The 19,012-nt window shown below is 40.8% G+C and overlaps 1 protein-coding gene across 2 annotated transcripts in view; it reads right to left on the bottom strand.

Annotated features, from left to right (window-relative positions):
* Window positions 1-19,012, bottom strand: part of LOC126471130 (uncharacterized) — a 45,633-nt gene that overhangs the window by 20,861 nt on the left and 5,760 nt on the right. For both annotated transcript variants that reach the window (XM_050099221.1, XM_050099229.1), the window contains exon 2: window positions 663-771. In XM_050099221.1, coding sequence (XP_049955178.1) covers window positions 663-708 — 46 coding nt within the window. In that variant the 5' untranslated portion in view covers window positions 709-771. The remainder of the gene's footprint in view (window positions 1-662; window positions 772-19,012) is intronic.

Genomic DNA, 19,012 nt, shown 5'->3' on the forward strand with positions numbered 1-19,012 from the left:
AATAGTGGATTGGCAACATTATTAACATATAATGAAGAAAATTATGCACTGATAAAATTTATGCATCTTCAAGGCCTGGCTCATTCATTTTACTGTCCCAAAAGACAGGATGCTCCTTGGGTATCAGAACACCACCTCATTTCCACGGCCCTGTTTCTTCCGTATCATCATCTGGCCGACAGTATCTATTTCCAGAAAATGAATTGCATAAATTGGCTCAAAAACTTAAACAGGTTGTTTTGAATGAGACTGGCTTTGGAGATATGTCAGAAAATGATATTTGTAAAAGAAGTGTTGAACATACCCTATTTCAACAATTCACAAAAATTGTTATCTTACTGACAAATTCGTAGATTGCTGGAAAATATTGTGTTTACTCTATGAGATAAGGATCCAAAGTTTTGATGCCACAATTTTTGCACTTAATTTTGATTCAAATTATCTAAAATTTTAACTGTGTTCATATGTGTAACATAAATCCTCACCCATTAGTGAACTATTTGACAGCCTTGAGGTAACAGTAGAAACTGCAAAATACTGAGAAAGCAATTAAATAATTAAATACAGATTAAGGTAACTGAGTAATGCATTTACATAACTGACAGCATGAGATAAACGATCAAATCATAACAACTGTTTATGGACTGACAAAATTTACATACCATTGTTATTAGCTGCAGTCCACCTGGTATTTGACAGAACTTTCATCTTTTGAAGAAAAGTAATAGATGTGAGCTGACAACAGTTGACATGCTATCTGTCGCAAAATCTCTGAAAAGATTAGATTTATATGAGAAATCATGAAGGAAATTTACAGGTACATGACATTTCCGAAACATTAAGAGTGTGTGTGTGTGTGTGTGTGTGTGTGTGTGTGTGTGTGTGTGTGTAAGAGAAGGGTTTGTCCACAGACATTCAAAATTATTTACAAATCATTGGCAAATGAGTCAATTTTTATGGAAATAGTATGGCACAAATCAATTTTTAAACTCCATGTACATGATTTATTTTTGTGCATGGCTACATGTTGGGCATTTAATTTACTAAATACTATACTAGCCTACATTTAATAACAAAATGGAAAGTCAAAATTTGGCCCATACCCAATGCTAAAACATGCCTAAAAATATTAAACATTTATCTTTCTTAACACACTACTAGTATTTGATTAAAAATTTATGTTGCCAGCTTGAATTAATTTATAACACTGGGTAAATTATCAATGTAAGTGCCGACACAATGCAAACTTTCTTGAGCCACAAGTCTTATTGATAAATAATGTAGACTAATTTTATCAGCAAGTGCTGTACCCGAAAACATTATTATTATTATTATTATTATTATTATTATTATTATTCTCAAACTTCTGTGAGCTATTTCTAGCTACTTTGATTACTGAATATATCCACTGTGAAGCTTCATTTGAAATATCTTATTTCTTGAGGAGGCATCTACAAGATGATGGGTAACAACCACATACTATTCGTCACTTGTTTCTTTTGTGCAGTACCTTCTAAATGCCAAGTTACTCTAAAATGTCATGCTATAAGATCTTAGTGATTGGAAATACGCCACATACTTAAAGAAATTAATGTTTGTTTCTGAGGCTAGTAATGACGCAAAAAATGAAAGCTCCTGTACTATCTGTTTGAAAAGCTGAGGAGTAACATTTCTTTCTGCTGAAATTTTTATCAGTATGTACACTAAGTTCCATATGGTTAACTAACAATTCTTTATGTACAATATTTATTTTGGAGTTATTCAATTTTTTTGTTTATATTACAAATATGTTTTCCTTTAAAATTAAAAGATGTACCTTCCACAGAGAACCATGTCATTGAATTATCATCTTCAGTTCAGATTGATTTTTTTTAGCCAGTCTACCCCTCTAATCTTCAGCATTCTTTTATAGCACACTTCAAAAGCATGTATTGTCTTCCTGCCTGTCATTTGAGACCTCAATATTCATGCAGGTCTCCCTAATTTCGCTGTAGCTGGCATCTGTCTTTCCCACATTCAGGTCTGCATCTACAGCTCTGCATTTCTCCTCTAGCCACTCTTTCTCTGCCATTTTTGAGCTTTCTGCCAATCTCAGTTTCTTAGATGTCTCTTGATATACTCCCTTCTGCCTTCTCATTTACTGCAATTTTACATTTTCCTCTTTTACCAAATTCAGTATCTCACGTGTTATCCAAGATTTCCACCGCACCTTGTCTTCTTGCCTATTTGATCCTCAGTTATCTTCATGCTTTCATCTTTCAAAACTACCCATTCATCTTCCATTACATACACCCCCCGCCCCCTCCCCCAAATCCGATGCCGAGTGTTCATTCTCTAAATTCTTAACCACCTCTGGTACTTTTAAAGATTTAATAATTATCCGAAAAACATACTGGCATTTTCTTCTGTCAATGTGTCTCTAATAGCATTAATGAGAACATATCCATATATCTACATCTGTATACTCAAGCCACCTTACGGTGTGTGACGAAGAGTACTTTGTGTATCACTGTCAAGTCATCCTTTTCCTGTTTCAGTCACAAACGTTTTGCAGGAAGAACAATTGCCAGTAAGCCATCATGGTCTTCTTACAAGAAACCCATAGGAGATCAATTCCTATAGACACTTAAGATTTTGGAACTTCAACAAATCATACCACGATGTAAAAAGTTTCTATTGCAACTACTATCACTAATGTTGGCTGTGCATCTTGGCGCTTTTGCCCTTACTAAATGAATATGTAATACAACAGGCTGTTCTTCTTTAGATCTTCTCTGTTTCCTCTTATCAATTCTATCTGGTGTGGACCCCAGACAAATGAGCAATATTCATATATTGGTCAAATGAGGAGTTTGTAAGCTACCTCCTTTGTGGTCTTTCAATGAATTTGTCTGGCAGCTGCCTTTAACTGCAGTTAGTTTTATGGGGTGATTCTGTTTTAAATTGCTCCATACACATACTCCCAGATATTTTACGAATGTGACTGCTTCCAGTGATTGTTCTGCAGCTGTGTAACCAACAATAACGAGTCTTTCTGCCTATTTCTGCACAATAAATTACATTTGTTTATTCTGAGGGTTAACTGTGAATCCTGCGCCAGTGTTGATCCTCTGCGGGTCTTCCTGTATTTTGGTACAATTTTCTAGCACTGTGATTTCTCTGTATACAGCAGCATCACATGCAAAAAGCCTTATCGAACTTCTGAAGTTATCCACTACATAATTTATATACATTGCAAAAGGTAAAGATACTATAATACTCCCTTGGGGTAGGCCTAAAGTTACTTTTATATCTGAAAATTTCTTTCCTTTGACAGCAATTTCAAAGAATGATTGCCTACTGAACACACTGGCTCCTAATCACAAATATTGAACATGCAAATCGATTACGGTATATTAATAATTTTTACTTATGGACCGTCTGACAGCAACTGAATAAAACACAATTTTAGTTTTATTCAGTTGCTGTCAGATGGTCCATACGTAAAAATTATTAATATACCGTAATATTACACGCAACTGAGGAAGACAGGACTATAAAAGTTGAAGATGCAAATCTATGTTTACCACATGACTGTGCTGGTGCAGTTTACTTTGTTGCCGGGGGAACATAGTTTATCGTTTTAGGTTGTAAATAGCAATGAGTGAAAGCGTTGCAGTTTTGAGTGCTGATAGTCTCACATGGTGAAATCTAATCTCTTGGGGTTATGAAGTGTGGAAAGTTTCTTGAAACTTCCTAGCAGATTAAAACTGTGCGCCGGAACGAGACTCTAACTCGGACCTTTGCCTTTCGTGGGCAAGTGCTCTACCAACTGAGCTACCCAAGCACTTTTGGTAGAGCACTTGCCCGCTATAATCTGCCAGGAAATCTCTTATCAGCACACACACTGCTGCAGAGTGAAAATCTTATTCAAGGTACTTGAAATTTTGATTGGACTTTGTATTTCTTCCAAATGAGGATAGCAGGAAATGTATAGTGTCATGAACTCAACTCCATAAAGCTTCACTAGAAAGGCGCGGATGTTGATTTTCTTTGCAACTGTACTGGACTCAATGTCACAAGAGAACATCTATAAGTAAGAACACATGGTTTGATAGGTCCAAGTTATCCATCGAGAAGAGTATAATTTTAGTTTCTTGTTGGATAAGAGACTATACGCTACAAGCAACACCTTCTGAAACACAATTTTTCACAAACATCATGTGCGCCTACTACGGTTGCTGTCAATAAGTCGCTATAGCCATGTACATGTGTGTTCCAATCAGGGAACAAAACAAGGTTGTCAAAATAGATGAATCATATATAGCTACTAGGAAATATCAGAGAGGATGACCACTGAAACAGAAAGTTGAACATATCTGCATATTTGATGGAATTAAAAAAGAATCCCACAAGTGATTTATAGTTCAAGTTTATTCAAGGGGGAAGGAAACTTTGGTGGCCCGTAAAGCACTTTATGTCGCCAGGCACAAAAGTGATAACAGAACGCTTTAATTCATACACCACCTTAAAGAAACGAGGATTTCAACATTAATTTGAGAGTCATCCCGTTGAATAGGAGTCGTCTGTTGATCCATCTGTTCACAAGCAGAACATCAAATGCTTGCGGAAATCTATCAAATCGTCCATACGGAGAGACTCATCCTGGAGATGGAAACAAACTCTACCCCTTTCAGTACCTACATTTCCACAATTAATTTGCGGTTGCATGGAAACATTGACCCTCCCAATATTTCTGACTGACATAGCAAGTATGTAACTGCATTATGGGAAAAAAAGGATTGTTGCCAGTGGCTTATACAACACGAGTGACAGTCCATGAAGATGTAGCCGACGAGTAAAGTAAGTGAAGTTACTACTTTCATTTGTTATTAATTTTAACTTAGTAAACATCCATCTCTCGTTTCTGCTCTAGTGAAAGCTGTAAACAGTGGGAGGGAATCGGGTGGTTGAAATCAGATATAGCAGGAAATAGTGGGGAGCCGTGGCACAAAGAACAGGACTTCTGGTCATGTCATTACAGGGTTACGAATACAAAACAAAAAAATACACCTAATGTGGGAATAGTTTTAATAATGAATAAGAAGATAGGAATGCAGCTACAAACAATGTAGTAAATACATTATCATGACCAAGATCTATACAAAACGAACACCCTCTACAGAAGTACAAGTTTATATGCAGATTATGAGATGTGATTTAATTAGATGTACTTTTCATTCCAATGGATCCATAGTGAGCAGACCCTTCAGGAGTAGAGCAGGTTGCTGGCAAGTAACTGGAAACTTGTGTTCTTGAATAATGAAGATCTTTCTGGACAAATGTAAGCAACTACTTTCTAGTAGTGATTCCATGAGTTGAGATGTTTGAAAAAGATATACACGCACATCAAAAAAAGTTTTGCATCAGCCCAGTTCCCAGAACTCCTGAAGACAAACGTTGACTGTGTATATTGTAACACAGGTACAGTCCCTTAAACTGACCAGAGATGTCACTAAACTGGTCCAAAGATGTAAACAACCATGAATGAGCAGCGCCTATTAGATGGAGGGAGTCCGACAGCCAATCAGTTCCAGTCATTCCACCAGGAAGGAGGTACACGGTTAGTATTGTCTGTAGTTCAACCATAACTAGATGGTCAATACCGCAATTTGATCGCGTCTGCATTCTTACTTTGTGCCAGGACGGGCTCTCAACAAGGGAAGTGCCCAGGTATCTCTAAGTGAACCAAAGCGATGTTGTTTGGACATGGAGGAGATACAGAGACAGGAACTATTGATGACATGCCTCGCTCAGGCCGTCCAAAGGCTACTACTCCAGTGGATGCCCGCTACCTATGGATGATGGTTCAGAGGACCCTGACAGCAGTGCCACCATGTTGAAAAGTGCTTTTCGTGCAGTCAGAGGATGTCATGTTACGACTCAAACTGTGCACAATAGGTTGCATGATGTGCAACTTCACTCCTGACGTCCATGGTGAGGTCCATCTTTGCAACCACGACACCATACAGCGCATTATAGATGGGCCCAACAACATGGCCAAATGGACCACTCAGCATTGGCATTACGTTCTCTTCGTTGATGAGTGTTGCACATGCCTTCAAGCAGACAATTGTCGGAGATGTGTTTCGTGGCAACCTGATCTGGCTGAATATATTGGACACACTGTCCAGCGAGTGCAGCAAGGTGGAGGCTCCCTGCTGTTTTGGGATGGCATTATGTGGGGCCGACGTACACCGCTGGTGGACATGGACGGCACCGTAAAAGCTGTACGATACCTGAACGCCATCCTCTGACCGATAGTGCAACCATGTTGACAGCATATTGGCGAAGCATTCGTCTTCATGGATGACAATTCGTGGCACCATCATGCACAGCTTGTGAATGACTTCCTTCAGGATGATGACATCGCTTGACTAGAGTGGCCAGCATGTTCTCCAGACATGAATCCTATCGAATATGCCTCTGATAGATTGAAAACGGCAGTTTATGGAGGACGAGACCCACCAACCACAAACCACTGTTGAGGAGTGGCACAATCTGGACCAACAGTGTCTTGATGAACTTGTGGTTAGTATGCTATGATGAATACGGGCATGCATCACTGCAACAGGATGAGCTACTGGGTGCTAGAGGTACTGGTGTGTACAACATATGGACCGCCATCTGTGAAGGTCTCACTGTAAGGTGGTACAACATGCAATGTGTGGTTCTCATGAGCAGAAAAAAGGGCAGAAATTATGTTTATATTGATCTCTATTCCAAATTTTCTGTACAGGTTCCGGAACTCTCGGAACCAAAGTGATGCAAAACTTTTTTTTTGTGCGTGTGTATTTTCTAATGAAGAATTTCATTAAAAATAAATACATTGGGAAGCAGTAGTTAGTATCCCTGGTTCCCTAAACAGGCCGCTTTAGGATGTTCTTGAGTTTACATCACAAGTTATTCTTATTACAAGTTTTTGGACCCTCAAAACCTTAGCTTGCTTTGAAAGTTAGTCTAAAAAGAATTGTATATGACATTATGGAACAAAAGTAAGCAAATCGCTATTCTATTAAATGGCACCTACAGGTAGACAGAGAATTTCTCCTTCAAGACTTACGAAATTTTTTTCCTAAAAATGTGTTCTTACATTTGAACGAATGATTTGGATAGTCATCTGTTTGCTCTTTCAGTATTTCGTAGAGTATCCATAATTATAATGACATTCTTCAACTTCTCCGCCAAAAACACACTGAAGCCATTGCTCACTTGTCAGGAATGACTGAATTCCGTTTCTCCTGAATGCACGTAGTAATTTGTCTATGTTGCGTGGATGAGGTTTTTTGAAGACCGCAACCTGAGGCGGGGCTATAGTTACCCTATCAGTTTTAGATGTAGAGCGTTTCCAGGCTAGTCATCCCAAACAACAGGAAATGTTTGGCTGTGTGAGCTGTTGCTCCATCTTGTATAAGAACAGCACTGTCTGGATTTGGGAAATGACCATTCTGGACTGCTTGAGCCTAGAGAGAAACAAACCTTTCCTGATAAAAATTACTGTAGGCACTCCTTTATGCATCAACCGCATACAATTCAGTTTTTCCACAACCACAGATGGGAACAGCAACTGCTGTCTGCAATACTTGCTTTTGTCTGTGGTTCATTGGTTGGTTGGTTTGGGGGTATAACGGGACCAAACTACTAGGTCATCAGTCCCTTTTTCCTGTTGCAAGCAAGTCTCAAGGTACAAAAGCACCCAAAGTATGTTTGAGAAAGTAAAAGGGGGAAAACAAATGGGGAACCACACCTAAAATGCAAATGAATGGAATGAACAAAAAATGGGGAAAACATACACCACAAGGAAAAGTAGAAGAAGGTATTAAAACCATAGAGCAGATGGTCTGGGCTGGCTGATCAGAATGATAAAAGAGGATGAGCCAGCCACTCTGCAACACATTAAAATGGCCACCCCAAAAAGACAAGGCGAGATGAACACATGTAAGGAAGAGACAACCACCAAGACAAACAAAGGCAAAGAAACTGCAACAGACTTAAAACGGAGGGAGGGTGGCAGCCTCGGAGACAAGTCAAAATGCCCACCCTTAGATGGTATAAAAACCCACCTCATGAATAAAATGTAAAACTAAATCTGCTGCTGAGGCATTGTCGCCCAAAACCGAAGGTAAGGTGCTAGGAAGGTTAAAAGTCCACTGCAGAAGGGCTAAGGAAGGTGGGCAGTTCAGCAAGATGTGGACAACAGTCATATGTGAGCCACAGTGACACCGAGGTGGGTCCTTGCTTCGGAGGAGGTAGCCGTGTGTTAGCCACATATGACCAATGCGGAGTCTGCAGAGAATCACACAGTCCCTGCGAGAGGCCCGCATGGAGGACTTCTACACATTCGTAGTCTCCCTAATGGTATGCAGTTTGTTGACTGTACTGAGATCACGCCATTCTGTCTCCCAAAGCTGAAAAACCTTGCAGCGTAATAATGATCGGAGGTCAGTTACAGGGATGCCGATTTCCAGAAGCAGTTTCTGTGTAGCCTGTCGCAAGTTCATTTTCTGGGATTCTGACGTGACCTGGGGTCCACACATACACCACGGAACGACTAGACCATTCCAGGGCATAAATGGACTACTACTGGATGGTCACTACCAAAGGATGGTGGGGGCATCACTGGTCGATAGCTTAAAGGCTTCTCAAGGAGTCAGTACAGAGAGGAAACGATTCACCAGAGCATGAGTGGATGCGCTCAAGAGCATGACAAATGGCCGCTAACTCTGCAGTGAAAACACTGCAGCCATCTGACAAGGAGTGCTGTTCAATATGTCCTCCATGAACATACGTGAAACCAACGTGACCATAAGCCATCGAGCCATTGGTGTTAACCACTTCATGGTCCCAACATATGTCAAGAATTGAGAGGAAGTGACAGCAGAGAGCTGCGGGATTAATTGAGTCCTTAGGACCATGTTAAAAGTCCAGCTGAAGCTTCTGCCTAGATGTACACCATGGAGGTGTACGTGAATGGACCTCAAGTACAGGTGGTCAAGACAAGTACTCCACTTCACACAGAAGAGATTGGATGCAAACAGCAATCATAAAAGCCCTGACCTTGGCCTCCGATGCGGCAGATGAACCGCAGTGGGTAGGAAAAGCAGAAGGTAATTCAAATGCTCAGGAGAACTAAGAATGTGTGCAATGTAACTGGCAAGTAGTTGTGCATGCCTAATCTTCAATGGAGGAACTCTGGCCTCCACCAGGACACTGGTCGCTGGACTCGTCCTAAAAGCTCCCGCTGCCAGTCTAACACCACAGTGGTGCACTGGGTTGAATAAACGCAAAGCCGAGGGGGCTGCCGAACCATAAACCAGACTCCCACAGTCAAGCATGTTGGTGAGGCTGATGGGTTGATAGTTACCCACATCAAGCAGGGATCTGCCAGGTTTGAGAACTGGACTGATGGTGCTCTCTCGCCATTGCGATGGATAGACGCCATCGCACCAGATCTGGTTGAAGATGACGAGGAGATATCGCTTCTAGTCAGATGAGAGATGTTTGATCATCTGACTGTGGATCCGATCTGGCATAGGAGCTGTGTTGGGACAATGTGCAAGGACACTGAGGAGCTCCTGCTCTGTAAATAGAGCATTATAGGGTTCACTATGACATTCAGTAAATGAGAGGGCTTTCCTCTCCATCCGGCGTTTGAGGGTTCGAAATGCTGGGGGATAATTCTCCAACACGGAGGTTCGAGCATAGTGCTCAGCAAAGTGCTCAGCAATTGCGTCTGTGTCAGTAGATAACACGCCACTGATGTTAATGCCAGTGACGCCTGTCAGGGTCTGGTACTCACAAATGCATCTGATCTTCGACCAGACTTGGGAAGGTGATGTATGGCACCCAATGGTCCAGACATACCTCTCCCAACACTCCTGTTTCCATCTTTTTATAAGCTGGTGAACACGGGCAGGGAGCCGTTTCGAAGCGATTAGATGCTCTAGGGAAGGGTGCCACTTATGTCGCTGTAGAGCTTGCCGATGCTCTTCAATGGCCTCAGCGATTTCTGACGACCACCGAGGTACTGACTTTCGCTGTGGGCTCCCTAAAGAACAAGGGATCACGTTTTCTGCCGCAGAAACGATTGATCTAGTGACCTGCTCAACTACCACATCAATGGTACCATGTGGGGGAGGGGGATTCAACGGTGACAGCAGAGGTGAAAGCTTCTCAGTCTGCCTTGTTTAAAGCCCGTCTTGGTAGACGTCAGGGAAATGGCACTGGGAGACTGACAGGAAGATGGGAAAGTGGTCACTATCACACACGTCATCGTGGACTCTCCAGTGGACAGATGGGGTAAGTCCTGGGCTGCAGACAGATAAATCAATGGCCGAGAAAGTGCCATGAGCCACGCTGAAATGTGTGGGAGTCTCAGTATTTAAGAGGCAGAGGTCAAGTTGAGACAGGGAAGTTTCGACATCTCTACTTCGGCCAGTAAGCACAGTGCAATCCCAGAAGGAGATATGGGCATTAAAATCTCCCAAAAGTAGGAAAGGTTTAGGGAGTTGATGAATCAGTGCAACCAATGCGTTCAGGAGTACTGCACCACATGGAGGAAGATACAAATTGCAGACAGTTATTTCCTGTGTCACCCTTATCCTAACAGCCACAGCTTCAAGAGGGGTTTGAAGGGGCACAGGATCACTGCATACTGAGCTCAGGACATGGACACAAACTCCACCTGACATTCTATTATAGCCGCTATGTTCTTTTCCGTTGGAGGGTGACATTATTGTGAGGCTGGGAAGGCATGAAGTGCACAAGGAGGCATGTTACGCATCAGGATCACCTGCTGCCACCAACTGAGTATTTGTATCCATTCCTACTGTGAATGAGACATCAGTGAGATCCATGTTCTCAGGGGATGCTAAAATCGCCACTCATCCTAAGGTGCAGAATTGGTAGGGAGTAGGGAGTGGTGGTGTTTGGGCCACCAGAGGGTCTTTTTTTTTAGCAGACTTCTTTGTTTGCTTGCCCTCTCACTTCTCTTCAGGAGCTTGCTGCGAGGACTTCTCTGAAGTAGCTTCAGGCACAGAGGAAGACTGAAGATATTCATCCAGCAGCTTTTGGCTCCTTTAGCCACTGGTAAGTATCCCTTGTGGCATTAGTGGAGACCTTGGGAGAGAGGGTCCAAGGGACCCCTTCCACACAAGAGGAGCCGAAGGAGGCTGTTGCTTCTCTGGCTGGGGGGAGGGGACCAATGTCCCCATGTTTGGGGGAGCCTTGCTCCCGAAGTAGGTACTTTGCGAGCAACGGAAGGAGATTTTACCCCTACCACCAAGGGGGCAGATGTATTCTAGAGGCCTGGAGGGCCCACTGTTTGTGGCACAGAGAGTGGTACGACTGGTACTCATGACGGCGATGGTAATGTAGCTGCAGCATATGTAGACATTGACGCATAGGTGTGTAATCTTTCAAATTTACGTTTAGCCTCTTGCTAAGTCAACCGGTCCAGGGTCTTTTACTCCATGATTTTCTGCTCCTTATGGAGTACTGTGCAGTCTGGCAAGCAAGGGGAGTGCTGCTCTCCACAGTTGATACTTACAGGAGGAGGCACACATGGAGTATCTGGATGCAGAGGACGTCCGCAGTCCCAATATGTGGCACTGGAAGTGCAGCAGGAAGACATGTGCCCAAATTTCCAGCACTTAAAGTATCGCATAGGGGAGGGACGTATGGTTTAACATCACAGTGGTGAACCATCACGTTGACCTTTTCAGGCAATAAATTACCCTCAAAGGTCAAGATGAAGGCACCGGTAGCAACCCTGTTGACTTTAGGTCTCCTGTAAATGCGCCGGATGAAATGAACACACCGCCATTCTAGATTGGCATGGAGCTCGTCGTCAGACTGCAAGAGGAGGTCGTGATGGAAAATAATCCCCTGCACCCTGTTGAGGCTTTTATGGGGAGTGACAGGAACAGGAATATCACCCAGCTGGTCACAAGTGAGTAACACCCGGGGTTGGGCTGGAGATACTGTCTGGATCAAGACTGCACCGCTTAACTTTGACAGTGCTGTCTCTTGCCCAAACTTATCCTCAAGATGTTCAACAAAAAATTGAGCCTTCGTAGGTAGAGAGGAGTCCCCATCCATTCTGCTACAGACAAAATACCAAGGCGAATACAGTTCCCTTCTTTCTGTAGCACTATGTTCCTCCCATGGTGTAGCGAAGGAGGGGAACGATTTACAGTCATATCTGTCAGCATTGTACTCGACCTTGTCCTTCTTAGAGACTGCTGGCACCATATAGTCACCAGCAAGAGATGATTTAGTCCACTTCATTGTAGGTCATCCACTCTTATACCACCCACTCCGATCAGGGGCTCTCCCCATGGGCGCCATCCAGCCAGTGGCCACAGCGAAGGCCACTTGGCATGATGGCAATTGCCGCGAGTCCTGATGCCTCAGGAAGACAGGCATCTACTGCTTGGCATACTTGGGGAGGTTACAGTTCAGGCATCAGCTGTGTGATCCGTGTGTTGACAGGGGGCTACCACCAAATGGGTACATGACAGCCCTGCCATAACGAACTGGCTGGGCGCTGAGAAATCCAATACTGTCATGGGGGAAAAGAGGACAGGAGACAACGGAAGAAGATGATATACCCCGGAAAGTGTCCTCGCCCAGATAGTTGAGTCGCAAATGGAGATGCAAAGCCATGACAAGAGGTTCAGGAGATCAAGCCGAACGGCACTATGGATAACTCATGCACCATGTATGGTGTCCTTCCCCATATGGCCCACACTTCCATAGAATTTGGAAAGTGGAAGGTCAAACCAGAAAATGGCACCTGAACTTATAGGGCCAAAAAGTTTGAGATTCCTTTTAGCCAACACTTGCGACAGACAGGAATACCTTGGGCCTATTTTAACCACCAGACTGTGGAAATTTTGCCTGGTTCATTTGTAGAGATTTGGGCATTTTGCAAGGTTGGTCTTTGGATGAAGCTCTACTGGATACTCATCTGTAAACAAAATGTGCATCCTTATCCTATTTCCTTCACAGTGGGGATCGCAGAAACCATCAGACTTTATTCTTTCACAAAATGCCTAACTATCAACTTTTTTTTTTTTTTTCCCCTTACAGCATGGGTCTTGCTTTGATATAAGCATGTTTTCTCTTGGATTGTCCATGAATAAAGTCTCTTACAGTTGCCCTACTGATGGTCATCACCCATTTTATCCTTTACCACGCCTTTGGTTTTGATTTTCATGTTTGGTATGGGTTTTGGTGGTCGTCCAACTCTGTTCCTGCCACTAGCATTACCATCACTTCTTTTAAGCCAAAGTCTAATGGTTTTAGCATCAACACCCAACATTTGAGTGATTTAGGTGTTACACATTCCACTGGCATGGAGGATTTGAATCTGGGAATGAACATGTTCATGTTTTAGTACCATTTTTTAGAGACACCCTTAAAAATGATTAACAAAACAGCAGTATACAATGTTAAAAATTAATTTCAATAAGCAATCTGAAAATCCATTAAACATAAGAAAACCAGCCTTTTGAAAAAATTCTTTTTTCCACCCTAATTAAAATTTTAAATAGCATTCCAACTGTGGGAATATGTTCACTATGAATCATCAAGTAATGCTGATTATCATGAAGTTCATGCAGTTCTTTAAAAAAAAAAAGAGAGAGAGAGAGAGAGAGAGAGAGAGAGAGAGAGAGAGAGAGAGAGAGAGAGAGAGAGAGAAACTTTCCATCCGCCTTGTGTGCCTCACAACATTCAAATTGCAAATAGTGATTTGTTTAAGCACTTACGCAGTTCTGTGGTATGCTCCATTGAATTGAATTTATAATCAAGCTGGGACACCACTGTCAATTTCATCTATCTGCTTTTCATCATATTTTAGGCACATACAGGCAGAAAACTTCTTACAAATTCTGAACTTAATATACTGTGCTTTCTCCAAGGCACAATCCGTATCACTTCAGGCAGAGGGGTTACCTTCATAGTTTTAGCATATGTTAAAATTCAGGAGTAAGAAAAAAACATGTACCTTTTTGTTTTCTGTTGTTCAGAGCTAATGTGCTTACTAAAGAGGCTTCTAAGAAATCCGAGACCGTACAGTAAGTTCTGTGTCTTCATGAGGAATTTGCCAGTTGGCACAGTTGCAGTGCGTTTTTTGAAAAGGACTGTTTGAAATGTCTACTGACAGGGACCACAGGAGAGTGAAGTTGTGCTGACTACCTGCATATCAATAAAAGAGTGATTTTTTTTTTTTTTAAATACCAGACTTTGTTCAGGTTGGGAATAAGTGTTCTAATTTGAAGACTCTGTTTCAAAGTGAAGATGTTTCCAGTGACAACTTCTTGTGTTCTAAATGTTTTGACAGAGTAACAACAAGAATAGCATCTGAACTGGGTGAAGCCTCCCATGGTGCATATTTTGCATCAATAGAAGAAGAATTAAATGCCCTGAATCAGTCAATTACAGACGTAGGTGTTAGTCCTGCTAAGAAACCGTGGTCAGTGAAGTCGAGTCATAATGTCTATGCACCAAGAAAGCGTAGAAAAATTACTAAAGCTATAGATGAATACACTACAGCAAAACTGACCACACTCTTCAAAGTAGAAATTCCATCTTCAGAAGAAAATTAACCAAAGCACTCTTAAGCCTCTTGCCAGGAATTTTTCACAAATATCAATTCAGCTGTTGAATATTGTGCATCCTAAAGGCACAAGTTTTAACTATTATCCAGAGACATTTTCAAAGAAAACAATTTTGAACCACGTTCCATCAGCATCAAAGTACATGGTGGACATATCAAGAAACGTGAGGTCTGTAAAAGGAGTCCTTGGAAGACTAGATCCCTATTATGGTCATCCTGCAGAAGCAGCTCAAATTCAAATGGTGCAGTCATTTTATCTGGAAGATAAATGGGACTGTTCTCGCCAGAGTGCCAACAAAAAAGATACTATAACTGTAACAGTTGAAGGTCAAAAAGTTGTGGAAGAGAAAAGGTACACGACTCTTAGCATTCAAGAAACATTTGCAATTTATAAGAGCAACTATACGACTTCACACATTGGAAGATCATAATTTTATGCACTACAACCTAAGTGGGTAGTTCCACACCCACCTAGAGATGCCTGTTTATGTGTGCATTGCACGAATTTTGAACTTTCGTGTGGTAACTTTGAAGAACTTACTGGAGCATGTGACATATGACACCTTGGGCGCATGAAGTCATTAATAGTCTGTGTAGAGCGAGAGACTTGTTTGTTTCAAGAATGTGGTTACTGCCCCGGAAAGGAAGGAATGTCTTTAAAGGCACTTGGCCTCGAAGATGTAGCAGATAACTCTGCAGAAATTACATATGTGACATGGGAGGAAAATAAAAAAAATATAAAACTGTTGCCTTTGACAGTTTCATTGATTAACTTGGTAAATGGTCAGAGAAAGCAGTAACACACAAGCATCTGATGAAATTGCAACAACACATTGCAGAAGTTTAGTACTTCACTGTGATTTTGCTGAGAAGTGGTCTGCAATTCTACCACAAGAAGTACAAGGGTATAATTGGAGTAATGACCAGGTTCAATTTTTACAGGAGTGGCATATTTTCAAAACAAGATCACAAGTGTTGCAATTATAAGTGATGACACAGGACATGACTCTTAGCAGTGCGCAACATTCTTCGGCTGCAAACAGGGGAAGAGAAGATCATAATTATTTCTGATAGTGCTCCTGATCATTTTAAAAATCATTACCAGCTGTCTGAATTGAGTAAGTAGCTTGTGCCAGCTGACTGGGTATACAGTGCTACTGGTCACGGGAAAGGGCCTTGTGATGTTTAAGAGGCCTGAAGCACTATGCTACAAAACAATCTTTCCAGACCAAATACAGCTGTGATTCAGAATGCTGAGGATTTAACGGGAGTCGTGAACTCTTACACATCCACAGCCCTCACTCTTTTGGCCACAGATGAAATCAAAGAATTCCGTGAGCAGAAAAAAAGAAAAATGGTCCAAGAAAACTACTCCTGTGAAAGGAATTTAGAAAAAAATTTTTGGACCCAGAGTGATGGACAAACTCATATTGCCCACACGTTAAAGAGCAAGAAAGAAAAAATTTCGTTCGTTCAGCCAACACCTCAGAAACAGCAGGATAATATTCAGATTCACAACCTGAGAAGGAGGATGTTTGTGGCGTGTGTGTATGACTGACTGGTGGATTACAGAGATTATGAACACCAGTTATGAGTTAAACGAAATTGTAGTGAACTTTATGCTACCACATGCACCAGCTGCTCGATATACGTTTCCAGCTGAAGGACAGTAACAACACCTCAGTGCTAACTTCCTGTTCACAATGTTTTGAAGATTGAAGTGCTCCAGTTCATATTAGTTCAACAGGAAGGCATCACCCTATATCAAAGGAAGATACTGAAGCAGTGGAACACATTTTTAGTTCATTGACTTGCTAATTTCAGTGCACAATAGAGTGCACAGAAGATTTATAAATTGAAACCTTTAAGTCTTAGGATCTTTCACATACATTTTGGAACCATTAAAAATTCACCCACCCCTTCAATTGTTTATAAAACCTGTTCAATCTAAAAGTGGAAGCTCTCATTTTTGAAAAAAAAAAAAAAATCCATTAATTATAAAAGAAGTTAAGAATGCTACAGTAAAAGAACTTTGAAAGCTACATCCAAATGGAGAATTTCTTTGTAATAATAAAGCAATTATCTTTCAAATAAAAACAAAATATCTAGAACTGTTCCAGAGATACAGCATAATAAAAATTTTTCTAAAATTTGCATCTTTAAAATTGTATGCACAGTGTCTTTGGAGGGCCATACCTCTGAGCAGAAATTTTTTTAGAGAAAAAAAGTGTGTTCCTTACTTAATCCTTCATTTAAAGTATGCTATATTCAATAACATCCAAGACTATGAAGGTAAGATTTTTTCCTTAGCCTGCCTGAATTGATATGGACTATGCCCAAAGTTAAATTACAAAGTATTGGCTAGGAACCATTAAAAATGAAATGTTCACTGAATGATATTTAACATTGCATTTGATTTGTTCTTATTGCAATGTTTGCGTCATCTAAAAGCAAAACAAACTTGGCATCTGGTAATGTTACAGATGAAAGGTCACTGATACACACAGAAAAATGTAAGAGCCCTAAGACAGAACCCTGTATGACACTCAAATATAGTTCACAGTTGGTTGCTGCCTCATAGCCTAATATAAATGTCTTTCCTACTGACAGCCTCTGCTTCCCCTCAGATATATACGATTTTAACTGTTTTTAAGCATTTCTTGTTACACCATATTTTAATTTACTTAAAAGGATATTGTGATTTATACAGTCAAATGCCTTTGACAGGCCTCAAAATATAGCAGTAGTCTCTATTTTTTTGTACAATGAATTAAGTACATTCTTGCTATATGTGTAGATAGCCTTATTATTGGAATGCTTGAGAAATCGTGACTTTAAGAGAGTATGAGGAGACAAAACAAATTATTCAGATTGTCAAAGGACTTGAGAATTTTCATTGTTATGGGGGACTGGAATTCTACAGTAGGAAATGGAAGATAAGGAACAATAACAGCTAAACATGGACTTTGAGAAAGGACCGAAGGGGAAACCACTTGGTACAGTTTTGCACATAGCATTATTTAATCACTGCTAACACCAGGTTTAGCAATCATGAAAGAACACTGCATATCTGAAAAAGACATGGAGACTCTAGAGTATTTTAGATCCATTTTATAATGGTAAAACAATTTCAAAACTCAGTTTTAAACCACAAAGCATTTCCAGGGGCAGATGTGTACTCCAACCATAATTTATCGAAAGGCAGGCATAATGTCAGTTACACTTATTGCTTGTGATTAAAACTGAAGATATTATAGGGAGGTAGGAAATCAAGAGTATGGGACTTTGATAAATTGGATAAACCAGGCGTGGCTGTTGATTTCAAAGGAGCATTAAGCAACAGTTTACTGTAACAGTACAAAGGAACACACTAGAAGTCAAATGGGTAGGTCTGTGAGAAACTGAAAACAGCAATCAGTAGAAATCTTAGTTTCATTCATCATAATCAATGATTCTCGAAAGCTTGTAAATGTATCATTCACAATTTAAATTAAAAAAACATGTAACTGGTGCAGTGTTTCATTAATCATAAACCCTTAGGCTATATATGGCATATTAAATTTCCATACAAAAGGAGAAACTAAAAAAATTGTAGGAAATGAAGCAAGCCAAAGTAGGAATAGCTAGAGGAGAAATGTAAAGCTGTTGAAGCATGCCTGACTGGGAAAGACATGATGGCTATGGGAACATTAAGAGAGTACTCCGGAGGAAAGAAGTACCTACAAAAATATTGTGAGTTCAGACTGTAAACTAATACTGGGAAAGAAAGAAAGGCTGAAATGCGGAAGGAAAATACAGAGGGTTGAAAGGTAACAGAGTGGACACCTGCATTTTGTGTAGACTAGCAATCAATGTGGTGAATAAGGTACTGAACTGGATTGTCTGTCTAAGCCAGACACACCATATGCTTACTGGTGAAGTCCTGTATGTAGTTTTCCAACGCGTTTCAGTGCTAAGCAGGACGACGCTGAATGTAAGGCACTTAAAGATTAGATTAGATTTACTTTCATTCCAATTGATACATAGTGAGGAGATCCTCCAGGATGTAGAACATGTCAGAAAAACAATAATACATGACAAATATTTACAACTGAAACAAATAAGCTAATGTACCTTCCACAGGCCACAGGTGGCATGATCATCATTTTTTTAATGAACACTATATGAAAGAATCATTTTACAAACACTCATTTACTAGGATCGCATTAACGCACTGAATTTAAAAAGAGGTTTTTAATTTATAAGGGAGTGTAAATGAGATGAAGTAATTCCAAAATGGAAAAGTGTTGCAAGTGTTTAGACATGATCTGGTATGTTAGCAGTGGCCAAGAAGCTTAATGAAATGGTACA

Source organism: Schistocerca serialis, chromosome 1 (assembly GCF_023864345.2).
Source record: "Schistocerca serialis cubense isolate TAMUIC-IGC-003099 chromosome 1, iqSchSeri2.2, whole genome shotgun sequence".
In the NCBI taxonomy this organism is placed as follows: Eukaryota; Metazoa; Arthropoda; class Insecta; order Orthoptera; family Acrididae; genus Schistocerca; species Schistocerca serialis.